Source organism: Tetrao urogallus (assembly GCF_951394365.1).
Source record: "Tetrao urogallus genome assembly, chromosome: 1".
Lineage (NCBI taxonomy): Eukaryota > Metazoa > Chordata > Aves > Galliformes > Phasianidae > Tetrao > Tetrao urogallus.
In genome coordinates, this window is record NC_136813.1 from 89,728,887 (window position 1) to 89,754,007 (window position 25,121).

The 25,121-nt window shown below is 37.8% G+C and overlaps 1 protein-coding gene across 3 annotated transcripts in view; it reads right to left on the reverse strand.

Moving 5' to 3' along the window:
* Positions 1-258: 258 nt before the first annotated feature.
* The window catches only part of ITSN1 (intersectin 1), a gene marked incomplete at both ends in the record, with an annotated part of 89,229 nt that continues 64,366 nt past the window's right edge, over positions 259-25,121 (reverse strand). For 2 of the 3 annotated variants that reach the window (XM_079549705.1, XM_079549706.1), the window contains 14 exons: positions 259-407; positions 1,262-1,435; positions 1,848-1,931; positions 2,032-2,114; positions 3,046-3,167; positions 3,681-3,893; positions 5,494-5,661; positions 6,472-6,570; positions 7,016-7,199; positions 8,635-8,741; positions 9,624-9,745; positions 18,410-18,601; positions 22,205-22,322; positions 24,767-24,888. In XM_079549705.1, the coding sequence (XP_079405831.1) occupies positions 259-407; positions 1,262-1,435; positions 1,848-1,931; positions 2,032-2,114; positions 3,046-3,167; positions 3,681-3,893; positions 5,494-5,661; positions 6,472-6,570; positions 7,016-7,199; positions 8,635-8,741; positions 9,624-9,745; positions 18,410-18,601; positions 22,205-22,322; positions 24,767-24,888 (1,937 nt within the window). Of the gene's footprint in view, positions 408-1,261; positions 1,436-1,847; positions 1,932-2,031; positions 2,115-3,045; positions 3,168-3,680; positions 3,954-5,493; positions 5,662-6,471; positions 6,571-7,015; positions 7,200-8,634; positions 8,742-9,623; positions 9,746-18,409; positions 18,602-22,204; positions 22,323-24,766; positions 24,889-25,121 lie in introns of all 3 variants that reach the window. The other variant, XM_079549704.1, reaches the window with a different exon arrangement.

The window sequence follows — 25,121 nt, forward strand, 5'->3', positions numbered from 1 at the left end:
TCATAAACCCAGGAAACTAACATCAGGTTCCACATAGAGAAATTGAGGGAGACTTCCTCACTAAACTGGGACTCGTTTTTCAGTGAGAATTATCAAGGCACAAAGATGCTCCTGTTTGCTTTGATAACCCTCTTGTGTGTGAAGGGCAAGCAGTAGTTTCGTATCAAACCAGTAAGGGTTTTGTGACAGCTTCTGCAGATACCTATATTGCAGTGAACTCAGACCAAAAAAAAAACCAAAACGTTGGTCCCTTTCCTTCTAAGGCTCATCAAACAATTGCAGGTCCAGTCGGACGACTATCTCTCCTGTTGGGACTTCATGGAGAAGGAGACACTTTGTAACTGGTCCCTTTGAACCCTGATCCTTCTTAATGTCTGCCACACGGATCTCTGTTCTGCCCAAAAAGTCTGAAATGCAAAAAGACAGCACGCTTAGAAATGAACCGTTTTCTGTTGCAATAAAATGCTAAATTGCAGTAGGAGCTAAGTTTCCATTTACACACAATAAAAGGAGAAAAAAAACCCTTGGTCCAATTTTATTTTTGCAGTTGAAGGACAAATGCTGCCTGTCTGCACAGAAGAGACTTTCTTCTGGACCAGTGGCAGCATTTAAAAATAAATGATGCCAAAGGCAGGAAAAAAATCCACAATGCACTTCACAGATGCTCTGCTTAAGTAGCTTACTTATTTTATGATGTGTTAGAAAAAAAGCCAAAGGCCAGTGCCCAGCCTGAACTGGACGAGTAGCTCTCAGGAGATGATAGAGCAAGGGATGGATCACAACAGCGACAAGGTCACTGGGGCAAATGGTACTGGCCACACGAATGACAGTCCTGCCCAAATATTCCTGGGAGACTATTACTCTAAAAGACATAATTCAGTGCTCAGTATGTCTACTGCAAGTTATGAAATTAAAATGGCTTGGGAATCTTGAGTTCATTTCTGCTACTGCCTGTTACAGGAACCTGACGACATTTCTTTTCTTCCTCCATTAATTTGTCCATTTGCAAAACGCATCCAGAGTTTCATGTAAAGACTTAGCAGAATTACAAACTGCACTTCGGTTACTGTCAAACCACACAAGAAAGGAAACCCAAAAACTCAGAGAGAGCGCAATTCTTTTTGAGCCAACACAAGCATGGGAGTGAGTGCGTCGGGTCTCAAACACGCACAGGGGTTCAGTATTTACCTCAGCGGGAGTGCACCTCTTCAAAACGGCAGGTCTGAAACTACCCTTGGAAGGGTGGCTGCCCCTTACTTACCATCTGGGGAGAACTGGTCCCTCTCAAACACCGTGATGCAGAGTACGTCCTGCTCAAGGTCTTTGATAAAGAACTGGCAGTTGGAGTTCCACTTCGGATTGAGGGTGTCCTGCATGGTCTTGGTGATGTGGCACTGAGAGCCCATCGTCACCTCACAGTATGGATTACTCTTTCCTGGGAATTAGGAAACAAACAGAAAAATGTAATCATGCTTTCAAGTGTGTGTCTGAATACCCTCTTCAACTGGCAGCCAACAGACCAGGTAAAGACAGTGGCCTTGCTGTCCTTTCAATAAGTATGGACACTATTCTGCAAGGTGCTGAGCACTTTCCACTCTTCATTAAGGAATTTGTGGCTTATGATCTCTTATGAAATAGTTTGTGTGGTAAAAGCCATTTGTATGAGCCAAATGATAAAAGTGCAAGACAACTGCATGACTGCTACTGAAAAGCACAGAACCACCTTTGTGCTTTTTAAGTTCATTGAAACAGCTTTGTTAAACAAAAATATACTGACAGAACATCTAAGATGGTCAAATAGGAATGTCTCCTTCATACAGCATATCAAGAAATCACAAGGCACTTACCATGGGATCTGCAAGGTTTTAGTTCAATGCCTTCAACAATATTCACCATCAACCTCCCAATACCCGTTGCTCTTTGTGAGCGAACTGTGGTGAAACAGAAGAGGAGAGACAGAAGTCTTTAATATATTTCCTGGCCCAGGGACTTCCCCACGAAGGATGAGAACCCCTGCACCCCATGCTGTACCTAAGTAGGCCTTTTCCCTCTTCTTCTTTTCAGTCTCTATGTAAAGTTCCGAAGCAGCTTTAATTTTCTGAACCCATGCAGTCCTTCAGAGGGAAAGGAGAAAAAGGTTGCAAAATATAATTTCCATTTTTACTCCCTGCTGTACTGCAAATAACAGTAAAGCTGGCCCTCCTTCCCAACCTCTTCCAGCCTAAGGCCCTCACCCCACCACAGGCTCTGCTACACTGAAGCTGTCTGCTTGGAAGAGATCTTGCTGGAATTCATAGTGCCTGTAGAAACGTAATCATTCCAGCCTAGCAGGTCCCATCACACAACGGAAGCTCAAGAGAACTATGAGCAGGCAGGGAGCAAAGATGTTTTATAACTTTTTATGCATTGGAATTTTTCCAGATAACGCATTCTCAAGCTGGCATAATAGTATCTATGCAATGTGTTTGGGGGATTTTTTGCTGATTTTTCAGCTTCCATTTTTTAATAAAAGTTATTTTTCAAGAACTTACAAATCTGCAGACCAATCTTTTCAATATAAGTTCGTGCAATCCCATCTTTGTAAGCTTGCCAGAGACACAAATCACTAGCTGAAGTTGTCACTCTTCTGACTTACTCATTATAAATGGAACCAGATTAAAACTGAGTTTTGTTGGCAGGTTTTTGCTTCAGGTTTTAATCTGACTTGTTCCTGAATCCCATTCAACATACAGACATGCAGATGCTTGCACTGGCATAGAAAACTGATGGACATTAACAGAACAAGATGGGCCTGAATCTTTTAGCTTCTTCACGCTACCACAAAATGGAATCATCAGCCCTCCTAGTGATCTCACCATTGGTATTACTGAAATTCAGGAAGCATTATTCTTTCTCCATTCTTTACAAGTACTGATTATCACCTTATTCTCAAGCACAAGGATATGTAATATTAACTGCTTGGACGCTGCTATGCATGTGTACATCAAATACATTTGCACCAGACCTTTAAAACTCAGTACTAACATGGCCTGTGCAGGTACTTACCTTTCATTAATGCTTTCAGCCCGGAGTGTATAGACTCTGTCAATGTGGGAGATATGGAAAATGGGCTCATCTCCAGAAGGGTCTGTGGGTAATTTTACTAGTACTTCATTTAGAAAAATGGGCTGGAAAACATTAGGCAAAGCAAGCGTTCTATTGCACAGTATCTAAACAGAGGCATGCAAGATAGAGCAATTCAGAACAGATTTCATTTGTGCCCACTATTGCTTCTCCCCTTCAGCTGGCCTCCCATCTGTCCTAAAATATGTCATTTTTGAAAATGTTCTTATTATTAAGGTGTGTTCACAGTCTGGAACATTTCTCCTCAACTGAGAAAACAGCTTTATGAAGTTTAGCAATCTCTCCTTTCTCACAGGGAACAGCAAATACTGCTCTCTGCATCGCTCCTTGTTACGTGACCTCTGTTGAAGAGGTTGTTTTGGCCAAATTTCAAAAGCATCTTCCCTTACCTAGCAGACTACCAGCTTGCTCAACATTGGTCCCTGGAATCCCCAACATATGCCAAAGCTTTCAACATTCTTGTATATAAAATCCCACACGTACAGTATGTGGGTGCTGCCTCCTGAACTTCTGTTAGTATGTAACTATCCAAGCCACCATTTAAGAGTGGTACTTACAGTTTTGTACATTTTGTACTGCAGGTTAGACTTGGGGCTGAAGACCTTGTCTGTGCCAGAAGAGCCAAGAGGTTTTATGATCTGAGTCAAGAGGAGGAAATCGTTGAACAGAAAGCCATACAGTTCCTTGTTACTCTTGGCTTTATAGAGCTTCCCACTGTGCAGAAACTTGCGTGGTCCCAAGCAGTTTGTAACAGAATTAAATACGAGTTGCTGCGAAAAGTAGAAGAAGAAGAACAACGCACTGTATAAAGTAAAACAATCGAGGTTCCCCTGAAAGAGATCAAATACAGTTTTGAGTCCTGACATTACTTTTACTTTGTGTCACAGGGATGATGAGCAATGTCTCTGCCTTGCGCATGACAAGCAGTGCAAGTCATAAAAATGCTTTGTGAAATTTAAGGCAACCTATCAGTTGCACAAGGCATGATCTGGGCAGTCAGAGAAAAGCCAGAAGCGTTTTTGCCTCCTTTTGAGTTTCTCTACCACACACATGCACCTCTGTGAGCAGAGCCGAGTTGACGATGACTTGTCCTGGATTAGCAGTAGTTACACAAATGACCTCTCCAAATCATGAGCTTCCTTAATAAGAACAGCATTCATGAATTGTGCCTGAATTTCACTCACTAAAACATAACAAAAGACTTCCAGATAACCTGTCTTTGTGTCCCTGTAATAGCTGGGCTTAGAGGACAGCTGCTGACCAGTGGCTGGAACCAGAAAGATGCAAGACTCATCTGGAGGTTACAAGATCTGTAGAGGCTTACTAGCCCTTTCATTTTTAAGTTCATTTCCATTGGTCAGGATGGTGTGGGCTCTGCCATCCTTGCTAGCCAGGCAGGTAGATCTGGAGTAGCTCCTTCTACAGGTTAGAAACATCTCAGCCAGAAAACTACTGGGGGAAGGCCTGGTCACTGCTTGCCACAGATTTTAAGGTGTTACTGGCATTAACTTGTCCGCAAGCAGTCAGTTGGCCATTCAGGTAATATTACCGATGTTCCAAGGTTAGACATCATGTACAAAAGACAAAAGCAGCCATCTCCATTCAAGCACTAGTTTTAAGATAGCCAAACGCAACTCTGGCCCTTCTGAACTTGTCAGAATTGTCTTTCCCCCAAAATAGATTTTTAAGATGAAATGCAACATTGTCCAGTTTATAAACCAAACAGTGCTTATTATTTGTTTATCTTGAACTGAAAACTCAGTACACATTTTAAAAACCCAGTTGTGATCTGTCTGCCACTAGTATCTTCACCATTATAGAGAGGTCATCAATGTATTCTCTGCCCACCACAAATATTCTATTTTCAGCAGAGAGGCTTAACATGTTATCTTGAAATATAACATGCATTAGTAGGCAGTGATTCTCTCTGTCAAGTCTTGAGAGGGACTTGATCTGTATTCTCACATTTTCAGAATGTAAACAAAGTTTTGTTACAAAAAAACAGATACTGTGATGACTTTTAAAGCACTCCAAGATGGTCAGATATTGCTTCAGGATGAGATACAGTACAGTAATTCTTGCAAAGAGCCACGAAACTGAAGAGTTGTGGTTGAAAACTGCAGCACTTAATCTGGCACTAGTCCAGAGGCAGGAAACAAAAGCAACATTTATCATGTAGAAGACAATAATACAAGCAGCAAAAAGGATTACGTGCATAAATGAAAGGGAGCCAAAGAAAGATAAAAACGAATGATTTAAGATTATATGACATGATTACAACATCTTCCCTTGATGCAGAGCCAAAAGTGAGCCATGGTTTCTTCCCAAACAGTGAAGTGTGCCCATTACTCTAGACAGCATGTTGTTTACCTCAGAGAGGCCTTCGCACTGAACATGAGCCTGGATCCACTCCAGCCTATCTGAATTTTCTTTCTCTCGCACTCCTTCATTTACTTGAGAACATAATTCTTCCGCTTTTTCAAGAGCATGCTTCAAGTGACTGTGGTCAGGATGGTTTTCAGGAGTGTTTTCTATTATCTACAGGCAAATAAAATACGTTAGCTTTTTCTATTATGTGCATTTAAAATATATTCATCTTGAGAATCCTTAATTTCTGTTTTATTTCTTTATTTTCATCAGAGCTGGTCAGAAGCTTCCACATTTCTCTTCCTGCTTGACAAATGTGAAAAATAAGAGACAAACTCACAGTCGGTATGTGAACAGCTGTCTGCAGAGCCATTACATCAGAGCACTACTCACTCTTCTGACATAAGCATGCACATTCCAGCCATAAACAGAAACATAGCTGATTATGGATTCTCGTAAATGACAATATCCAATTTGTAACTGGATTCATTCCTACGAAAGTCTGGGGTCAATTTCAACAGTACTATTCAAGATGGTAAGTGTTAGGCAACAAATGAAAGTTAGGAAAGTGTTGTAAGTTATCCAGTAATGTAAGCTGCAATGATTTGGCATTCAGGATTGTATACTGAATGCCATTTTTGAGACCATAAGGAAGGAATGATACCAAGGCAAAAAGGCAAAGATGAGCATAAGATGAACCCAATACTTCCATTTTCTGAATTTCAAACTTTTCATTCAGCTTTTATTGCCTTCTGGTTCTCTGTGCAAGTAAGTTTCACCCCTATTTCTAGTGGAAATCCAAAGACATTTTGTTGAAGGCAAATGAATTACTGCATTTGCTCTAGTGTGGTAAAATGTAAAAAGGCAGCCCATTTTCCCTAGCTTATCAGACATCTAATAGTGACAGTGTAGGGAAACTATCCTTTAATTAAGCTACAAGCAAAGCAGCATCAAAAACATCATCTTTGCAAAAGAACATACATTTTTAATTATTAGTGGGTATCTTGTTACCCGTTGCATAGGCTTTAGTAGAAAACTTGATAGTGGCATTCCTTTACAGCGAGGATCCATTGCTAACCTCTGAAACATTAGAGAGGTAAAATGGTGTTAGTCAATTTGCTTAAAATCCAGCAAAATAAGGAAAAGGTAAGGCAACAAATGAACATAAGGCCTCAACTAAATTCATTAGGTCACAAACAAGATCAATGCATTAGAATTTCTTGTACAATGCATTCTTCACCTAACTTGTCAGCACAAACAAAAAGCATCTTCTCACCATTATTTGTCCAGCTCTCAGCATGTTACTGCATAACCAATGCTAAAGTAATTATTTTACAGCCATACAGCTCACTGAAAAAAGGTATGCCTTTAACAAAAAAAGTATTTCTTCAGTGAGTGCTTAAGTCTCTTCATTCTTAAGACCCTTCATTCTAATTCGTCACACAGCACTATTTCAGACAGTGTTTTGGAAATTTGCAATGCAATTTATGGTGTACAAAATACATAGTGAATGCTCTTCTCTTACTTTCACAAACTCCTTGAATTCGGGAACTTCATCTGTTTTCTGCTGAATGAGTGCTGCCCCATTGAGCTGGCAGCTACAGAACCGAATGTATGGCTGCATGTGTGGCAGCTGAGCTGTCAGGATGTCACCAATCATTTTCACTGGCATCTTCTCTCCAGACATCTTCTTACGCACACGCAAGGCCCTAAACACAAACAGGTCATGAGTGTTGGATAAGTCAGCAGACCTCTAAATAATGATTCGTGATCTATGAAATAAGTAGGTTGATTGTTATTCATTACTGAAATGAACAGACCTCTGAATAATAAACAGATCAGCCACAGGACTTATTGCACGTTATTAGAACATAATACTCAAGACTGCACCCTCAGCCAACTGAAGTTTTCCCTCTTGTGATCACCAATTTATTATTTGACATTAACTTAATGCAATGCCAGATCAGATACAACGTAGGAAGGAATATCATTACTCTTACTATTAGAAAATATATAGATATGCTCTTGAACAAGGGATAAAAACCCTACCACCACCTTGGGCCCAAAGCTATTTCTAGCTTTTACCCTGGTTTCCTAAGGAAGGGCATTTTATTGTCATCTGCTGTTTTATTACCAATATGTGTCATGTTATCAATATATATGTCTCTGCCCTATCACTGTCATAACTTGTTATTTTGTGAGCCATTTTCAAGCACATTGCAAAAGCAAAGATATCTCAAAAAATTCCTACACTTTCAATGAGAATTAGCAAATCAGTAGAGAAAAATAAAGGAGTTTTATTAGTACTCTTGCTTTTTAAGATGCAGGTGTAAATTGTTACTCATTTTGTTGGGCAATGGCCAAAAGAAGCAATCTGTTCGTACATGCCTTCAAGGAAGTTCTGATTTATCTTATAGTTCTCAGGATTGCATAGCTTGACCTCTTTTTCAAAAAAAAGTGGCTTTCCCTCCTGCTGAAATAACAAGGATGGGTGAGAAAAATGAGAGAAGGAGTGGAGGTTCATGGTGGAGTTTCATGGTAAAGATTTGGGGTTGCAGTAGTTGGAGACTTTGATAGGAAGGGTGCAGGGTACACTGGGCACAAATCCATAGCAAACCAGACTTTCTTGGGCCCCGCTTCTCACAAAACAGCTCATTCAGGTGTTAAAAAGTTTACAATAACTAAAGGAATATGCTGGGCAACTCAGAAAAACGGTGGCAGTGAATGTTGGTTGCAGTTTGCTTCCCATTCACAGATAATGGGACTGGAAGTCGGTAAGGGGCTGTGACAGAGAAAGAGGAAGCAGAAGTATGGAGTGTAGGCAGCCCTGAGAGGCACTATTCTTCAGGAGAAGCTGACCTTGCCTTCTGCTGTGCAGGTACCCTAAGAGCAAATTAAGTGCAAATCCTCACTCAGCAAAGAACTGATGCATTTTTCTCAACAGCAATAAAAAATTATAGCAAACAATAATATCTTGTTTTTTCCAACGTGGAAAAATGCCTGGCTCCTTTGGCGACTATTTTCATAAGTGGCAAATATTTGCATGCAGCTGAAAGAAGAGGCCCATGATTTCCATGATTTTGTAATTGATAAGTACAGAGAAAAAAAAAAAAAAAAAAAAAAAAAAAAGCAAAAAGAACTTACTTCAGTAGTTTTATATTGCACATAATCAGCTCCTTCCAATTAACAAAAATCATAGCAACTTCCTTTTCTGTTAGCAGCTCAGATTCCATTAGTGGTTTCTGGAAGATCTACAGATTTAGAAAATTAAGCAATTTAGAAAGTATATGTTAAGTATAATCAAAGTTGCTAAGACTGATGATGCTTACTTCCTTAGTCTGGAAGTGAGACAACTTTACATCAGAGTAGCTCAGCAGAACAGACCTCAAGCACGCCCTGTGCCCATTATCAGATCTACCTGATTATACCTTTCTGAGTAGCTTATCTCTTTGAAACATAATAACCTGAGTTGGTCTTGGTGGTTGTTCACTATGGCCTGGATAGTCTGTTTTAACCTTGGGAATTTTAGTGACAGGTCTCCTGTGAAATATCCCAGGGTTACTTTGATAAACAACTGAAAATACGTTTTACTTTGGACTCCTTTATGGAAGCTCTGACTTATCTCATATTGTCTCAGGCTTGCGTAACTTGACCTCCTTTTCAAAACAAAGGCTTTCCCTCGCTGTCAAAAGAATTGCCCACATCACTTGCCCGTATGAATCTCCCCAGATAAAAGATGCTATATACACTGTAACATTTAAAGAGAAACAGGCTAAGTGATAACTGAGTGCCGCTGTGCATATGGAAATTGGTACATGATGCGCTTCAGGCTTTACGAACCTACATATGAGAAGTAAACATTCAAAATTAGGAATGAAAAGAGTTGACTGAAATGACAATTGAAACATTGAAGCATTTCAGTAAGGGTAACACAAGGGCTCGCCATCAGTTAATTACACCCACACCCAGACATTCATATATGTTCACATATGAAAATTTAACACTGATCATTCCTAGGAAATGCAACACAGCAGTGATACCAAATGAGTTTGTAGGGTGAAATTATTGATCCAATTCACTTCAGAAAACATGAGTGAATAAAACCTGCTCCTAAAAGTGCCGTGCCTCCTTACCTCTGTGACCAACTGCAAATCATTTACATAGTTCTCTTCTGTGACAATGAGCTCATGGATGTATCCCTGCCTTTTTCTTTCAGTAGGTGTCAACATATCCAGAAGATGCAAGTCTGCACACCCTGGAAAACACAACAGAATCCTGGATTTTACTTACAGTGGCTTTTAAATTGATCCAGATCTGTAGTAGTTTGAATAATGCCCAATGAACAGTAACTACTGCCTGTTCATTTAATCATAATTCACACTTAATGACACAGTGCTTACAATCTTTCGTCTTTTAGTGAATAAAAACATTGTCATTAACTTTTTTTTTAAAGATTCAAGGTCATTTTTAAGAGATAGCCAGTTAACAAGGCAAGTGAATGGAGGTCTCATTAAAATGAAAGCATGCAGTCCAGAAACAACTAAAGAAGACCTCCCTGTGGCATGAACAGGATTTCCAAATGTTTATTCTCTGGTGGCAAAACTTAAAAGTTCTCCTCACCACTACCTGCCCATTTCCAACCTCACTCCGAAGTTCAGTTTCCCTTAGTTGTGTCATTCATCTGGAACCACACTGTAAAATAAATCCCCAAATGGATCACTGTTAATAAAAAGGGGACAAAGACTTCACCTGGAATTAATGCCAAAGAACACATATATTTATCCTAAAAGGGAGCAGAATTAAGGAAGAGAACGATAGTGACATTAATGCTCTGATGAGCTCTTTAGATTTCCAGCTCTCAGCTCTGCATTCAAGTTTGATCTTAATCACTGAAGTCAAAGTAGGCATCCTCATCAAAGCAGGGTTTATTTACTTCTTCATGCTTCAGTTAAAAATTGCTGGAGAACTTTTGAAGGACTTGAGCCAAAACTCATGAAGGTCAGTGGAGTTACCTCACAGACCTTACTAGTTTACAGACTGAGCCAAAGGGTTGATTGATTGTCGTTTTGTACCTTAACAAGCAGGAGGAAATCTTATAACTAAGAACATACGTTCCATCAAGTTTGTCCTTCTGTTTTTCCAAACCACCTTCTGTGTAAATTCTAGAATTTTTATACTATAGGCACAATTCAATTTTCATGTTCTATTTTCTATTCTGCATTACAACAGAATACTTAATTACTTTTTTTTTTCCCATAGATCTTGGTAAGTTTCAGCACAGCTCAATTAAATTCTTCTGAAATTGCCAAGGAAAACATTTTCTCCCTGTTTCACTTCTAATAGCTTTTATAACTGTTCTGCATAAAATACAATGTATTTCAGAAGTTGTTTTGAAATAGGTTTAAAATATTTTGCTTTAAATAAATACTATGCTTTGACACAATCAAAATTCTTCATTTTAATTCTTTCTCCCACCTCTCAACAAAGCATTGGCAAATTCAGTACATTCCTCATTGAAACAGATTTTCCACATGGAGAAAAATCTGAATGAAAAACATTCAATGAGACCTTTACTTCATGGGATTTTAAATGGCCAAAGCTTTTTTTTTTTAACTGTTCACCAGCATCAGTCGTGACTCCAACACAACGTGATCCAACAGGTGTGGTTTTAGATCAGATGTTCTCAAATGTTCTCGCACAGTGAACCACTGCTGCTTCTAATCATATCACACCCCAGCCAACCCCTTCAGTTCTTTGATATAAAATTAATACTTAGATAGTATCTACTGCATCTTCAGCTTCCCAAATGTAATTCAGGACCTGATTCTACACTACACAACTAGCAAGGTCCACCACGTATCACCATTAGTTTTTTCATGAATGCCTTGGGACAGGTTGCTTGAACTAATCTGTGCTCCACAAAAGATAAAAGATAGATTTGTTTAAAAAAAATAAACGTTGATGGAGATATTCTCTATAAATAAGAAGCTGAATACATATCAGACTGTAAGCATAGCACACTGACAATGCTTCTTCGAAATGCTGTGTATTGCAGTCCCTTCAAAGATACAATTCAAACTTTGCCTGAAATTAAAAAGTTGGCTTGGAGAAGTGTCAATTAACAACTTCAAGTCGAAATAATCAAAATTCTCACTATTTTTCCAAAGTCAAAAGTTTCAATTCTGTTTAATAAGTGATTGCTTTCAAAGCATTTTCTCAGTTATCATGTAAATCACAGTTCTAATTAACAGAATCAGTTCTCCCCATGCACTGTCAGCTTCATTAAAAGTGAACAAAACGTTTAATGATTTTTCTCCAGAGGCTGAGGAATTTTAGTGTTCAACGATGCCAATGACCTTGGCTTGAAGTGCTGTTTCCAACCACCACCAGCCTTTAGAAGAAAGTATTTAACATTTTGAACTGTTACATTTCAGTGGCCAGCTTGACAGATAGCCAGCTGGGACTTAAATGGGTTACTCTGAATGTCAGTGAAGGGTTCAACCTTGAATGCTAAATATTTGGGGAAACTGCCTACTGCATTATTGCAGAAAATGCAGGAGAGACTTTTCTCATAAAGGATTTTCTTCATTAGGTGCACAAGTATTAAGAATTGTCTCATCTTTGTATCATAACTATCAAGCAAGAACTCTGTTCTTTTCCAAGCTGGAATGTCAAGGTCATACGGCTCTGGCTGGTTATTCATGGAAGCCAAAGTACAGTGTAGAGTACTTTTATGTACATCCAAATTCCATGTGCAGCTGAAATAACACCACCATTCATGAATTCATCCCACTAAAAGGGCCAAGTGCCAAAGTGCCCCTGATATTAGGCATTTCCCCTGACAAATGGGAAAGTTCTGCTATTGGTGAAGTCCCGGACCTTACCTCAGTGTAGAACCAGTTAATTTTTCTAGCTTAAAGCTCACAAGTAGTCACCATTCGAGTACTTAAAACTAGGCACTGTATTCTACCTTTTAGGATATCAGATACCATTCTTTTCTATTTTCCCACCCACTCTGGCGTTTGATATCATCTGAAAGATTGCAGAAGCTGAATTTGAATCTTTAACTACCAAAAAAATCTAGTAAATGCAGAAAATAATGGAGAAATTAGGGTAGTTAATCCAGCATGTTCACAGTGCAGTGAATACGTAACCTTCTATCCTTTAGCTGTGTAACAGAAGTGAAGCCCAGCAGTGTCAGAAATCTGGTATCCTATCACCTCATGACCTGTGGAACTGAGAGTTCTAGAAATTTAATGAAAATAATTTAAAATAACAGTCTAAAAAGTAAATGTGCTTTTTCTTTTCCTTGCAAGGGCAAAGCTCTGAAAATATGAGTTTTCTAAGCTAATTGCTAAGCTTGAAAGCAGTTTGTCATGGATTGCGTCTTTTCAGGAAGAAGAATCCATTGTGGAACTCACTGCTCTAAGCACATAGGCATAACTTCTAATTTCTTCAAATTCAGGGAGATTTTCTGAACTCTGTGACTGCCAGTTTTCACCATAACTTCATACTGGCCCAATGTGCAACAGCAAGGTCAGAGTAGACAGGAGTCCACTCTGTTGTCACAGAACGGTGAAGTTGGACTAGAAGGGAACTTAAAGATCATCCAGTTCCAACTCCCCTGCAGTGGGCAAGGTTGCTATTACAGTGAACCAGAAGCACTACAAAATTACACCACAGTTTTCCTCCAGAACCTTAAATGAGGAGAAACAGTACTCCTGACACCACAATAGCATTCCTTCCATCAAAAGACAGCATTTGAACATTCATTCTTCTTATCAACTGGCTTCAGATGCAAACACCAAAACTGCACAACCCAGCTTCACATTGTCTTCAGCAAAAATAAACATAATATATAGGTACTGCACTTGGGGTCAGAATTGGGGTATCTTGTATTCTCAGAGTTCAAATATTTTATTAGTTTTCCACGTTCTCGTGCTGACCTCCACCCATTACCTTTCCTTGCTCCAGGTCTTCGCCTCCAAAAAAAAAAAAAAAAGTAACGTAAGGGAATCGAACCAGATGGACTTTAACAGAATTAATCCAACACACAAAAAAAAAAGCAGCTGAGAAATGCACTTGGCAGAGATTAATATGACGGGGGAAAAAAATCCACGAAATCAGATTTCAGCAAGCCAGCCCAGGGAGCAGAAAACTGCTATCTGTCATACTGATGTGAGCCCAGTGCAGAGCAGTGTTTCAGTAGCGATGGCACCAGCTCACAGCTCTATGGGCATCAGTGGAGCTGGCAACATGAGCTCAGCACTCAGTGGGTACAAATGGGCACCATGATGGGCCAAATGCAAGTCAAGATCAGAGGAGAGCAGAAGCACTGAGCTTTCTTCTTGCTGTTGGGTAAAGCTGCTGCTGAGGGGGCACTCAAAGAGGTGGGCTACACACCAAGTAAAAGGAGAGGCTTATGCTGGAACGTGGAGCCAAGTTCTGTGATCATGGAGCAATGTAATGCTATGGGGACTCCAGCCCCTTCTAAAAGTTGTATATTCACTTGCTGTAAAATTACCTCAGGTATAAGAATCTTTCCATTTAAACACACTAGCAGATACATTGTCCATGAAATACTTAATTGAAATAAAAAGAACACAGAATAACTCTTCTGTGAATACGGATTTCTTTTTTTCTCAAGATAAACAGAACAACTCTGAAGGAAAAGAACCACCAGAAGTTAAAGCACTGTCTAAATGCAATCTCATCTACATCCCTCAAATGATGGCTCCTTATTCCTGATTTCCTGCTGAAATGGGAAAAGGTACTTCACAAATGAAAGCTGATTTAAAAAATGCATTCAACTGATTAGACAGCCACAAGGCTGCTCTTTATGCTGACTTAAAATGTAAATCAAAATGAAAATCATCTGAATGATTTCTTATCTTAGTCTATGTAGATCGTGGAAATCTTATTTCAGCCTTGACCAAGATTAGTGTTTGTCGGCTTTCCAGCCACAAATTCCAAAACTGAAGAGACAAGAGCATGGACACATCTCCATCACAGGAGACAAGTGTATTTTGGGAGGTAATTGTGTGGTTGTTGTAGGAGACTAAAGAGCTTCTCAGATGTATCACTAAGGACAGGAGAGTCAAAACTGGATTGAGACACAACCCTGAAAAAGTATTATTTTTGATGGATTAGTTCAATTTTCTTTATTAAGGAATTACTTTCAGACTCCCTTTCTCATAAATATTAATAAAAACCCAGACAGGTAAGAGAATAAGTGCAACATCATTTTTATAGAATCATATCATTGAATCGTCATAGAATGGCCTGGGTTGACAAGGACCACAATGATCATCCAGTTTCAACCCCCCTGCTGTGTGCAGGGTCACCAACCAGCAGACCAGGCTGCCCAGAGCCACATCCAGCCTGGCCTTGAATGCCTCCAGGGATGGGGCATCCACAGCCTCCTTGGGCAACCTGTTCCAGTGCCTCACCACCCTCTGTGTGAAAAACTTCCTCCTAATATCTAACCTGAATCTCCCTTGTCTCAGTTTAAAACCTTTCCCCCTTGTCCTATCACGATCCACCCTTGTAAACAGCCATTCCCCCTCCTGTTTATACGCTCCCTTCAAGTATTGGAAGGCCACAACGAGGACTCCCTGGAGCCTTCTCTTATCCAAGCTAAACAAGCCCAGTTCCCTCAACCTTTCTTCATAGAAGAGGTGCTCCAGCCCTGTGATCATCTTAGTGGCTCTCCTCTGGACTCCAAGAGTTCCGCGTCTTTCTTGTACTGGGGACCCCAGTTTTCCCTGCTACCTAGTGGAAATAACTGATTATGGGTAAGTTCCATGCTGATCTGTGGTAGTATGCACAATGATTTTTAATAATTTTCAACAATTGAGTAAATAGACATCATAGATCTTTCAACGATGAATTTCATTACAGTCTGAATATCTTTGTCCAAGACATTTTAAATGTGTTTTGAGGTTTTTGTGAGTTAACTGTTCTCAAGAATAGACTGATTTATAAGATGTTGCTCAGTTGAGTAATACACAGTGCTCTTCTGTATGAGAAATCCTGGCACAACATACATCAGTGTGTGTATCTACAGAGGGACAACTTCAGTCTGTTCTATTCAATTCAGTGGAAAATTGTCCCCAGGAACTTTTAGGGTACTGTGATTCTGAGTATCTTTCATGAGACATCACTCTGTGTTTTTAGAAGCATGTTAGAAAACATAGAACCTGCAGATATTGTAATAGTTTTATTTTTTTTCTCCCTTAATGTAATAATAATAATTAAAAAAAGCAGCATATGAATCTCCTATATTCAAAGTATTGCCAATATTTCAATATGTAGAGAAAGTGTGTTTCTGACCTGAAGTCATAAAAACCATAGCATACCTTAGGACAAAAGATTTTAGTCAAGTTATGAATCTTTCAACACAACAGCTCATTATGGGAACACAGAGATACCCTTTCATTAAAATAACATTTTAATGCATGAAATATTGAAATAATGGAGAAGAATCTGCTACATAGTTCTCAGCAAGCAAAACAATAGTAACTGAAAAATACAAGTATTAAGTTATGTTCAATTTCTGTCAGATAGGAGGCAGCACTGTGTTCAGCAAATGGCTATGTTGAAGAAGAAAACCATTTTTTTATGGCAGAGTGATAAAGGAAAAAACGTGCATGTTAGAAACTATCCTAAAAACAGAGAAAATCTGTGCAATTGTGCATGTTTTAAGACTAGAGCTTCTGGCATACAACGCAGAGCCTAGGTCAATGTAAACCCATTGTAAAATAAAAAAGTATACTTAATATATCTACTAGCATAGTGTCAAAAAGTACCTACTGTTCTGTAACACATAGAAGGCAGTGAATAGAGAAAGAAAGGTGCAGAAGTTTGCAGCTGATCACAATGAGTAGTTATCATCAAATAATATTCAAAGTAACAACACAGGTGTCATTCAGAAATTAAACAGGGCTTCAGGCTACTCTGGTGGCAAATTCATTACATGCACTAATGCCACTTGGTGAATTCTGCGTGTACACAGCAACAAGACAACAAACACATTTTAGTCTAGCTTTTATATGAAGAATTTAATTATCTATACATGTGACTAATTTTAAAGGCTGTATTACAGTTGTTAAAGCTGCAGGTTTTTATATATTTATATATTTTACATTCATATTGATGAAATACTGAAGTGCAATTGTATACGGAGCTTCACTTGTTCTTTGCACCGCATGGTGGGTCAGAAGGAGGGAGATGGGATAGGATCAGAAATTCTACAACACTGCCAGCATGAAATATAGAAATAAATGAAGTACATAAAACAGAAGATAACTAAATGGTAAAGTAGTTAGTACAAATGCTATATTGTGCTTGAGGCATTGGGTAGAGGGGGTTTCTGCACTGACAGCACCAAGCATTTCATCAAGAGCTTGTTACTAATGCTGGAAAGGCAAACATGGCTTAGCTACAGCACATCTACTACATATATTTGACTGTAAGCTCCATTTAATATTAATTTGTATAAATTCCACAGTCTAGTTTAAAAAAAATGTAAACATTGGAAATTAATTGCAGGGAGATATTTCTATACATTCTTTCTTGTCAGGAAAATTACTTGTTCAAAAAGTGTTGTTCCATAGTCACGAGAAAGTAAAAATGAAAAATAAAACTCCATGAACTTCATGTAACCAAGATGGAAAAAAACCAAAGAAGTTAATGCTCAAACATCACATGAATGTAGCGTTCTGTTGATTTTTGACACGAAAATGCAAAAACTGAAACATCTGAGACAAACACAAACCAGGATGTTTTCTAATTGTATGCAGCTACAAATAGTGTGCAAAATAAAATTAACATAACTGGGATAACAACATTATGCAAGGTTAATATCTCTTGCATTGGAAGGAAGTTAATCTCTTCTCTCCACAATGTATTACACTCAACAAGGAACACCTGATACACACAGTACAAGAACTACAACAAAATACCTTATCTGCAATTGGGCATACTTAAAGTTCCTTAAACTGATTTAACTCCTTCTGGTTTTTTTGCAATAATTAAAAAAAAAAAAAGACATTGACAACACTGGACAAGCAAACAATAAAAAAGAAAGATACATAAAATCTCAAATTTATGGACATTTGGAACAAATTTAACAGCACATGCAGCATTCCTTGATAGTGGGTCTTTTTGCACAAACAAGATTAAAATGAAGAAATTTAATTTATACTTTTCCTTTAAAAGGCTAAAATATATATTTAAAAATAATTTTAAAACTGCAAAAGCACCTGTGCAAAGGTGGAAAAATTAGTTTGGTAACTATGAAAGCCACAAAAGGACCCACTATCCTCTGATTTTTTTGTGTTTTTTTTTTTTGTTTGTTTCATTTAATTTTGCGTCTATATCTGCAGGTAATTAACTCAAACATTGTGATTACATGCAACTAATGTAAAATGAGGTAAACTGCTCTGCAGTGTGTTCTTCTACTCAGAAGGCAGTAGATGATCATGCTGGAAGTCACATGATCAAGGCTGCATCTCCCATCATCCCTCTGGGCAGTGATATGGGATAGTGGGTCTCTTTGAGGACTTTCAAGCCTGAGTGGGGGATGGACAACATATGATTCCTAGAAAAAGGAGGAAAACAACACATAAGCAAAACAAAACAATGAGCAAATTCAAGCTAGGAAAATGAGTCAGGCATGTAAACAGCATGGTGCAAAAATGATAAAGGGTAACATGCTACAAAGGGGATGGGAACTAAAAATAAAACAAACATAAAATAAGGTTTGCATTACAGAAGGTCTTCAAAGAGACTTTGCCAAGTGCAGCAGTGGTGAAGCATTGAGTTCTGCAAACCGCAGCAGAATCACAGCAATGCTGCATGTTTCGTCTTAAAGTACTACATAAATAATTACAGCATGGCAGCAGAGAGGGTCACTTACATTGCTGGCTTGGGTCCGTATCTGTTGTCAGCTTCACATAGTTGGATGGGAAGAGACCCACTTGTCCATTCACCTCCCCTTTCCACCAGTCTGGGTCTTCCTTGTTAAGGACGTTTATAATCTGGCCTTTATTGAATGCTAGCTCATCATCATTCTGTGCAGTGTAGTCATACATGCCAATTACTTGGCACACTGTAAGATAAAGGAAGAGTTCTGTAGCACTGGTAATGTTTCAACGAAGCATAAGCTACGTGTAAACACTGCAGGTATCACAATATAGTTCCATGATAGTGCACTGATCTATACAGGCACTGCTGTGCTCCTGCCCCTGTCTCCTCTGCCCCTGTATCAGAATTTATCCAAGCTCTCAACAATTTGGCTCAAGGTTAGTTAAAAAAAAAACAACAAAGACCTTCTACACAGCTTTACCCTCTTCGTCAGCTTACTGAGGATTTAGGATCACAATACGGAGGGCAGGACACAACAGTGCAAGCTGAGAACAGTGTAACCCACTGGAACTGCACTTAAGATATTTTCGATAGAAAGTGCTCAACAGTGAGAGACCGGAAAGATTTAGAATTTTAAGAAAAGGTCAAAATGTTAGCTTTCTGTTGACACTACTCTTCAGCTATATATATAGATATTTCTGCTCATAAAAGCACCAAACTTATAACGTATTTATAAAATTAGCATTCTGCATCCTCACCCTGTTCTAAATAAGTATCCTTTCCGGTAGAACCACTCAATGGACAGAAAAGTTTAGGAAACACTTTAAGTTCAATTATTTGAGAAAGGCACTCGTTTCTAATTAGCACTGACCATGCTAAACAGATCTGTAATTCAACAGAAAGGCAATGGTGACTGTACTTGTACTCTTGTACTGCCCCACAGGCATTAGGAACATAAAAACCTTGGAAAGATGAAAAAAGTAAGAAGGGTCATTTAGGGTGGCCTTTTGGCCCCACAGGACTGTTGCAAGAAGCATTTTTCCTATTTTCTTACCATAAAACTCATCAAACCTGGATGGTTCTCAGGATACAATGGTTTCTGTTCAGTTATAATAGAGCAATTTTCTTAATTCTCTAAAGCAGGAGGACTGTTTATTTAAGTTATATAATTTCCTCTATTTCTCTGCTGATTTCTCCTTGCCAAGACACAGGGCTTCTGGTATTTTGCCTGACGACACAACACTGCTGGCTAAATGAGCCTTCCTGTCATGTTGTCTCTATTCTCAATCTACAGTTTTCTTGTATTTTTGTTCTTGTACACAGCCAGCAATTTAATTAAATTTGTCAAACAGTTCCTTCCTCTTTCAGGAATTTATATTCCAGAAATTATTCAACTCCTTTTAGTTAATATTTTATGCCTGTTTGCGAACCTCATAATCAAATATATTTATCATATCAGCACATATCTCAAGATTTTGTTTAGTTACTCGCAAGAGAGAAAAAAATGATTCTAATTAAAATGTAAAAATAAATAAAAAATAAAAAGTCAAGGGACATTCACTGTTACTCATCACATCTAATACAACAACTCTCCAAAGTGCACATTTCCCTAGCATACTGGATATAAAATGCATATTATGGCATACTACCTACTACTAGGTAGGTACTTTTGGGCTAATATAAGTTAAAATGTATGAACAGCACTGATGTTCATATTTCATTTTAAGGACCTGTGAATCTGTTTTATAACATTCTTGTTAGATATTTACAGGCTATTACTAAAATTAGGAAAAATAAAAAGCTTAAACTAGATCATACTTGAGATGAATCCCATACAGATTTGTTTCCCATTCAAGAGTTTGTTTCTTCCAGGAAGTTTTCATTCTCCTGACTATTCTCCTGTACTTCAAAGAATTTCTTGGTATTTGGTGCTGGCCAGTAGTGTCATCAGAATATTTAAACAGTATCTCAAGAACTACCTATAACTTGGGGAGGTAATTTAAGAGGGTTCTGAAGATGGGACTCCTCCATTGAGCTTGAAGCATTGACCTCATCTTGATCTTGTTTACACCTGGTTACACAGCTTAGAAAGCACTTCAGTCTTATATATAAAGCTCTTTGAGTAGTCCCAAAAAGAAAGTTCTTCAATTATGTTAAGCAACTAACAGCAACAGCTCCAAAAGCCACTGCTAACTACAGAAGTAGGCTAGAGCTTTCTCTGAGCTCCAGTGCTTTTTAGCTCTTTGTTTCTTTTCTAAAAAGATTTTGCCTTTGATTAACTAGTCAATGGCAGAAGGAATCCAGGTTCTCACGGTACACTCATGACCATTACAATCTATAATGTTCTTTCTTTAAACATGCAGTATGGTTGAAATGTGTTTCTAACTATTCCTGTACTTTGAACCTCCTTGTGCCTGGCTAGATCAAGGAGCTTTAACAGCTCTTCTCATTTCTCAGAAGCAGGAAGATGTTCTGGATGCAAGTTTCGAACAGGGTAAGTATGAAGCAGTTGGAAATGAAGAAAACATCCAAAGTATAAAGCAAAAGAGTCCATGCAAAAGAATTTTTTAAAAGGTTGTTTAAAGCCATGCAGTTTGCATCACAGTATGATACACAGAGAGCCTATGCATCAAAACAAACAAAATGGCAAAAGAAAAGGAGGCTTCTGGTGGATCCACTGTCTTTAGAACCCAGACAGACTTGGCACACTCTTACACTCTTCACATTGCACCGCCTTGAGCACTATTTTATCCTTGTGGACAGTTTACTTCAAGCTTTCCATGTCTTTTGCTATAATAAGACTTCTCACTAACACACTTCCTCCATAAAGGTGCTTCTCAAACGTTAACCTCTTAACATCTTACATAACCACACACTAAGTTAGACCACATCATAATAGAAAGGCAAGATAGTCCTATTTCTTCTTCTCACTCTCCAAAATAACAGGCCTATAACAAAGCTGAATTTGATTAGAATGAATGGCATTAAGATTTCCATGTTCTATAGACAGTGAGAAATGCACTAGAAAATTTATTCTGTAAGTTTTATTAGCATGTGTCAAAAGTCCCAAACTGTCAAACTTGAAATAACAAGCAAAAAAAAACATCCCTTCACATTCAGATATTATGTCTCAGTGCTAACAGACCAGTCTGACTACAGAACACAAAATCATTTACAACTGCCTCAAATCTTTGGGTATTATGGAAGAAAATGAACTATTCTACACATTTTTGATTGTCAAGGATCTCCTTTACCTGGTACTACAAAACTACCGAACACAAAATGGTGAAGGACTAAAACAACCACAAGCACTAAACTTTCCATTCTCAGTCTTCTGCCTGGCTTTGTGTTTTGCAGTAGATTGACAGAGCTGATACAGAGCTGCCCATGTTGGAGCTATAGCAAACAGATTCTGTAAGTAAAAAGGTCTATCACTGCTGTATCCTTTCACAAACTTTAACAATAGGACAAAAAGCTCCATACTTGTGTAGTTTTCTCACACTTCATCTTAGCAAAAAAAGTCCTGAATGACAAAAGCCTCCACTGATAAGCCTATGGAACATTCTGAACCTTTAAAAACTCCCTCAATATATTTACTGTTAACAAACAGGACTTGTAACTTGAATATTTTACTCTTTAAGGTGTAATGTCACGCTACAGCTACACCTCAGGGATCACCACAATAAATGTAGAAACCAACTGTCTACCCTCCCTGTAAAAAAAATCAAAATAAATTGTTTTACCGTAGTGACTACTGTGGCATATATTTAATGCTTGTGATGAATTTTAGAAGTCTTATTGTAAATGATATGCATTACAACATCAACTCCATTAACACACTGCTTACCTGAAGGTAATGCTGTTGATTTAGGTAGCTCGGTTGGCGTAGTTTTACTGGTACCAGGGCTCAAGAGTTTTACATAATTAGCAGGAAACCATCCTATTTGTCGTTTTTTCCCTCGTGCCTAGTAAAAAAAGAAAGAAAGAAAGAAAGAAAGAAAAAGAAACAATTCTTTTAAGAGGAGTAAGCATATCAATAGAACCTTAGGCAAAGCAATTCAGCCAATACCTTAACTACTTGCAGTCCAAGCATTTCAAGTACAATTCATTTTATAAGGAAACTGTCAGCTATTTTCATCGTGATAGTTCAATGTTAGGATGCTTCCTATTATGAAGCAAGCTTTTATTACAGCTAAACACTTATTTACTACTTATTTAAGTCTACTATTAAATGTGGAGGTTGGCAGCTCAGGGTTGGAGCTTGATGGTCCTTGAGGTCCCTTCTAATCCGATCCATTCTATGACTCTGTGATTCTATGAATTTAAGTGAGTTTTCACTTAAGTTTTCCTACTTCGTGTGCTTTATGAATAAAACTACAATAACCGCTCCTTCTAAAAGATTTAATTTTTTTTTTTAAACCTTAACTCTAGAATGCCAGGCTAGCTATCACAATATTGAATAACAACATTCAAAACAACAAGCTTTTTCATTATGCCAATAACTGTTTTTAAATCGTTATCTAGACTGTAATAGTTTAAATAGAGATTAAGAATTTCAATTACCTCTTTTCTTCCAAGAAGCAGTTTCTAAACTTTGTATTAACCTCTCCTGCTCAACCAATAGGTGGAGGAGTGCAAACATATGTCACATTAACCAAGTGCTAGAAATACAGCAAAACATGACCTGAAAAAGTTCATCAAGTTTGGACTCAAACACGAAATCCCAAAGCTAGAATCCAATCAAACTATCCAAATGATCCTAATTAACAGATGTTAAGGTTTGGGAAAGCATGTTAGATGCTCTCATATTGTCAGAGAACATCAGTACAAAATGTGGTAAACACACATACTACAATGTATGTTCATGAACAGAAACAGATGACCACATACATGACCTAGAGTGGAGCTGTAAGGTTTGTAACACAGCGGCAATCAGTCTCTGTCAGAAACAGGATGTTGGGACAGAAAAGCACAGGCCTGATCAAGTGTGTCAAAGCTTATATCACTGAAGCAGGATAGCAATTTGACAGAACCTGCATCCTGTTATTTCATCAACTACATTGCGCTTTGCAAATCAAATCAGAAAAAATAATCTTTAATTTTTCTCAGCTAAGAAAGGTTATTATAAAACTTCAAATCTCAGCTTTTACATTATTAAATCTATATTAAGAATTATTTTAACTACTATTTTTTTAGTTAGATTAAGGTTGGAATTTTGAGTACAAAGAATATTACCTATGAAAGAAAATAGACACTAATTGACTTCAAAAAGTCACCAAACAAAAACTATTTTTTCACTATTTTCTTCCCTTCTTACTGAAAATGAAAGCTTTTGATCTACAGTGTTTCTAGACCATTAGTTTTAACATATTCTGCATTAAATCTAGCAATGCAATGCTTAACACATTTACCCTACTTTATTTTACCTTCAGCTAAGACAAGAACAATCAAAATACACGTCAGGTTGATAATTAACAGTAGCATATACTTATTAAAAAATCTGCATTAAGAAGAAATAAATGCATTAAGAAGTTAATACCAATGTTCTTTTCCAAATCTAGTGGTCATTTTACAATAGCTTTTTGTTGTTACTGCTTTTATTTTTTTATCAATTCTTCAAACCATTTCACCATGTTGTTCCATTAGCCTTTGGGCACATGTAATAGAGGAGGCAAGGACTAGTATTAGTATTAAAACAGGAGAACGAAAAGAACAGGAACAGGACATCGAATGAAAAAAACACTTGTAAAACTAAATGTAAGATAGTACGGTATCCAAAACTACAGATAAGAACTTACACAATAAGAAATTGAACTTAAAAAACAAAACAAAAACAAAAACAACCGAACAAAAAAAAATCCACCAAACAACTCATTCTGCTCATTAGCTGTTAAGTGATCAATTGTGACAGCTCTTGCCAAGTGAAGCTTATTTTGTGTCTTAAGATAAACTTTGAGTCTCAAGTTACAAGTGAACAACATAAAGATGAGCATGAGTGAAAACAAAAACAATCTTGGAAAATTATTTATGGACAAAGAAATGAAAAAATACCACCAGGAAAGCAAAGAAGGGAAGTAGAAACGAGGAAAAAAAAATATTTAAGTTTGAACTAGGTCAAACACTGAGCCTCCAGGAAAATGAACAGGAGAGCAGATTGCAGGCCAGGTCTGATTTGTGAGATGGGTATCTCCGCCTCACAGTGAAGAAATATGTTTTTTTCCTGCCATTCTCCAAAGTTATTTCAATTTCAACAAATTAGAATGAAAAGGCATTTTACTTGTAAAAGATTAGTTGCAGAACATTTTCAAAATAACGTATTTAGCATTGACACATTTATCATTTTGAACTATTAAAAATAAAACCACAGATTCTTTTACATGTAATTTTATTTCACAAACCAGTAACTCACTTGGAGCTCTCCTTCCCACCAGCCACCTGGGTTCTTCTTTCTGATAAGAATCAACTGACCAGGAGCAAGGGTGAGCTGTTCTGGACCCGTTGCTGTGTAAGAGGCAATAACTTGGGCAATTTCTGTTAAAGCAGGAAGAAAAAAAAGTTAATCTGGAAAAAAAAAAAGAACACATTCTATTCAAGATTGACTCTGCTATTATCATTGGTACAGTATATATTCATTTTGAATTTTTTTCCATTAAAATGTAATGCATTTACATAATTTCTTGAATACAAACTATAATTACAAAACAGATTAGAAGTTCCTCCTTAAAAAGTTCACAGCAGTACAGGAATAAGAGAACAGAGGTGCA